The sequence below is a fragment of the Triticum dicoccoides genome, chromosome 1A, assembly GCF_002162155.2.
Source record: "Triticum dicoccoides isolate Atlit2015 ecotype Zavitan chromosome 1A, WEW_v2.0, whole genome shotgun sequence".
NCBI classification, from domain to species: Eukaryota; Viridiplantae; Streptophyta; class Magnoliopsida; order Poales; family Poaceae; genus Triticum; species Triticum dicoccoides.
The window spans coordinates 466,549,005-466,552,546 of record NC_041380.1 but is presented as its reverse complement, the minus strand read 5'-3'; the positions used below and the strand labels follow the sequence as shown (position 1 = coordinate 466,552,546).

General features: G+C 41.8%; 1 protein-coding gene across 1 annotated transcript; it reads left to right on the top strand.

Moving 5' to 3' along the window:
- The first annotated feature begins 799 nt into the window (after positions 1–799).
- Positions 800–3,310, top strand: LOC119279596. The gene is made up of 3 exons (XM_037560788.1): positions 800–1,149; positions 1,255–1,314; positions 2,884–3,310. Exons 1-3 carry the CDS (start codon positions 868–870, stop codon positions 3,055–3,057), a joined length of 516 nt encoding a protein of 171 aa, XP_037416685.1. The 5' UTR covers positions 800–867; the 3' UTR covers positions 3,058–3,310.
- The last annotated feature ends 232 nt before the right edge of the window (positions 3,311–3,542 follow it).

The following is a 3,542-nucleotide window of genomic DNA, read 5'->3' as shown; positions in this document are numbered from 1 at the left end:
TTTGTCCTCATTTATTTATTATTGTCTTCCATTCCTTTTATTTTTTTTCCTTCATTCCTGAAATACACGCAAACATTTTTCAAATGCACATAGAACATTTTTCGTATACATGATTATCAGTTTTCACATACACGTTGAGTATTTCCAATTATGGGTTGAACATTTTTCTCAAATACATGTTGAACATTTTTTGATACACGATGAATTTTTTAACACACATTGAACATTATGCATAAATGCCATGAACATGTTTTTTAAACATGCAAACCATTTGTTAACTGTTAGATTTCTTTTAAACGCGACAAACATTTTTTGGAATATTCGTAACTTTTTTTTACTTACCCAAATATATATTTTAACATTTTATAAATATGTTTTAAATGTCGAGAACATATGTTTGAAATTTGGGAACATTTTTTAATGGTATAATTTTTTATTAAATCACGCATATATTTATTTACATTGTATACTTCTATTTAAATTTCTGAAACAAATTTTGAAATGCACGAACTTTTTTTAAATGTCACAAATATTTTTTGAAACGTGTGAATTTTTTTGGTTGCGTGATGAAATATTTTGATATTTTGAAACAATTATTTTTGTATTTAAATATTTCAAATATATAAACAAAAGTAAAAAAGAAAGAAGAAAAAATGAGAGGAAAAAACGAACGAAACGTAGCGGACCCACGCGACCCTATTGGGCCGACCTCGCTTGAGGTACAGAAGACGCGCGCTCAAGGCCTCAACAAGCGCCCCGGCCCCGCGCAGACGAGTCGAGCGAGGTCCCAGCAAAATGATAAGCTTCAGGAGTGAAGAAAGCATTCGAGGATAAGAGGAGGAAGAGCCGTTGAAGGACAAAGAAGAGATGACGATGTCGTCGCCGGCGTCCACCCACCTCCTCCGCCCCGCGCCCGCGGCGCCCCTGCTCCCTCGCCGCGCCTCCGTGCAGCTCTCCCGCGTCGCCGGCGGAGCTGCGCCAAGGAGCAGGAGACGGAGCGGCCGCCTGGCGGTGGTCCGCGCGGCCACCGCGGAGGTGGCCGAGGCCGCCGGCGCCCCCGCCTACACCACCGAGTCCCTCATCCTATACTTCAAGGCCGAGGGCACCATGGAGGAGAGGGCTGTTCCCAAGATCACCCAGGCCCTCGAGGTGACATTCACTGATTGATTGATTTGTTGCTGATTGGGATGGACGATGAACGTCGGCCGGTAAATCAACCGTCGATTGAGGTGAACATGTGCGTGTGTGTTGTAGGGGATGGATGGCGTCACTGACCTGGAGGTGCTCATCGAAGAAGGCATCGGAAGTGTTGTGGTAAATTTGCCCCCTCTGCTCCTGATTTTTCATCGTCCACTGCTCCTAGTATTCAGTGTGCACGTATATATGTGCATTTCTTTTGCGTGGAATATACTTATCTGTCTACAGTCATATGCTCAAACCATTATCCCAATTTTGTAAACATGAGCGCTCATGTGATCAATCTATTTCTCAGCCACATTGTATCATGAGAAGTGTACTCTGCAAGCACAAGAAAAGACTGCCTTACAAGCAGAGAGAGCATTATCGTCAGATAGTAAGTAGTCTCGATAGTAGGCTCTTAATTCTAGGCCCAAACGATTTTCTTTCCTACAAACTCCTGTCAAAAGGAAAACCCACAAATGTCTATAATTTCTTTTTGTCTGGCACTCAAGTTATCTGAAAGAATCAAAAGAAGAAAGCAAAACACAATTAGCTACAAAGGTCACTGCAAGGTACTCCTGTAATCCTGTCTCTATTGCTGACAGATTAACCATGGAAATATAATCAGGAGAGATGAGAGCAACGCTGTATATTTTTGTATCCATTATGCTTATAAAAGTGAGTTGTAGTCGCAACATTTTACAAACAAAAACGCCGTTACGGACAATGTGGTGAGGAACAAGGAAAGTTCCTTGCAGTGGTTCTATCCTCAGGGCACCTGGAAAGCACAACAACAAAAAATATCAGTTAGGTCACTATGTGGTAAGCACTTATCTGATTTTTCACTATGTAGTTATATCGTCATGTTAGAAAAATACCATTTAAGTTGAAACTTGAAGACCACTTTTGTTTTTATTTGAATTTTTTTTTTTTAAAAACAGATCAAGATCGAAACTCCAAATAGTTAAGATGTAGAACAGTTCACACTGATTTCTTGACAAATTTCTATTTTCACCAAGAAGTCATATTTATTTTCAAGTTTCCTCAAACTTCTAAACTTCATTTTCCTTACAGTGCGAGGAAATGAAACACCTTCATTTTCCTTAGTTTGTTGAAACATCCAGAGCCTAGCATAAACTGCAGTGTTTTGTTAGCCCAAAAAGTACAAGACAAAAAAAGGGTTAAACTTAGCTGCCAGCAATAGCCAAAACGTTGCAGTTCTTTTTTGATAAAGGACGTTTTTATTATCTCAAAATGTAGTATCGAACGGATACAAAGCATTATGAGTAACACCAGGCCTCTGCATAACTAAAGATGCACACAGCCAAATCCAAAAGTTTGACAAAAATCATGAAATAAAACCGACATATCGGCAACAGTAGAGTCCTATAGGCTGACACTATGCCTATGTCGAAGGTGGTGGTGGATCGATCCGGAGGTTATGCTGCCACCCATGTTGGGAAAAAACCTCCGTAGCCACCTGCACATCAGTTCTAGAACAATTAATATGCATGTGCTCATTTTTAAGAGTCTTCTCACTCTGTAATAATTCATTCCATTTCCAGCTTCAAGAGCCTTGATGCATGGCTGCAGAAGCGAATTTATTTAATATAAAGTTCTATGTTCTATTCATGCCATTTTATTTCGTAAGGTTATGTGATACATTATCACCGTTGATGTATGTTTTTGCTGGAGCAACTGCAGTTAACGAAGGCGACAACAGTCCAAGCTACCGGGGTCGCCTCAAACCTGGTGGAAGCCATCCAGGGAGTTGGTTTCAAGCTGCAAACTCTGAGCCTCAGCTTCGAGGACTTTGACAAGGCGGACGCTGCTGCTGCAGTCACAGGAGAAGGAGCAGACGTCCAAGCCAGCGAGTGAGCTTCACGGCGCCGTGCCTGCGCTGAGTGCACAAGATGTGCTCTGATCGTTGGGGTTCAGTCTTTCTTCAGACATTTTTTTTCTTTGGTTGCCATACACTTCGCTCCTAGAATTTTTTCAAGCTGTACGTTTTACCTTCTGGCATGACTACGTACCCTATGGGGGCTTTTAGAAATGCTGCATCTTCCCATCATCAAAAAAAGAAGAAAAAAAATGAAATGCTGCGTCTTGGGAGTTTCCCGTTTCCTTCGCATTGGTGTGTGTTCTTGGCCCGTTCTATCTGAAGTGGGAGGACAAACCGTCTGGTCCGCCATATTACGCGCTGGTTGACCACGCTGCGTCAGCAAACTCACTCAATACGCTTCCCCAGAAAAGGAGAGGATGCCAACCTGGGCCGGTCTCGTAGAGACCCTCCATCTTCAAAATCTCAAACCCATGCAAACACACACACACACGACCGACCATTGCATGATGCGAATACACAT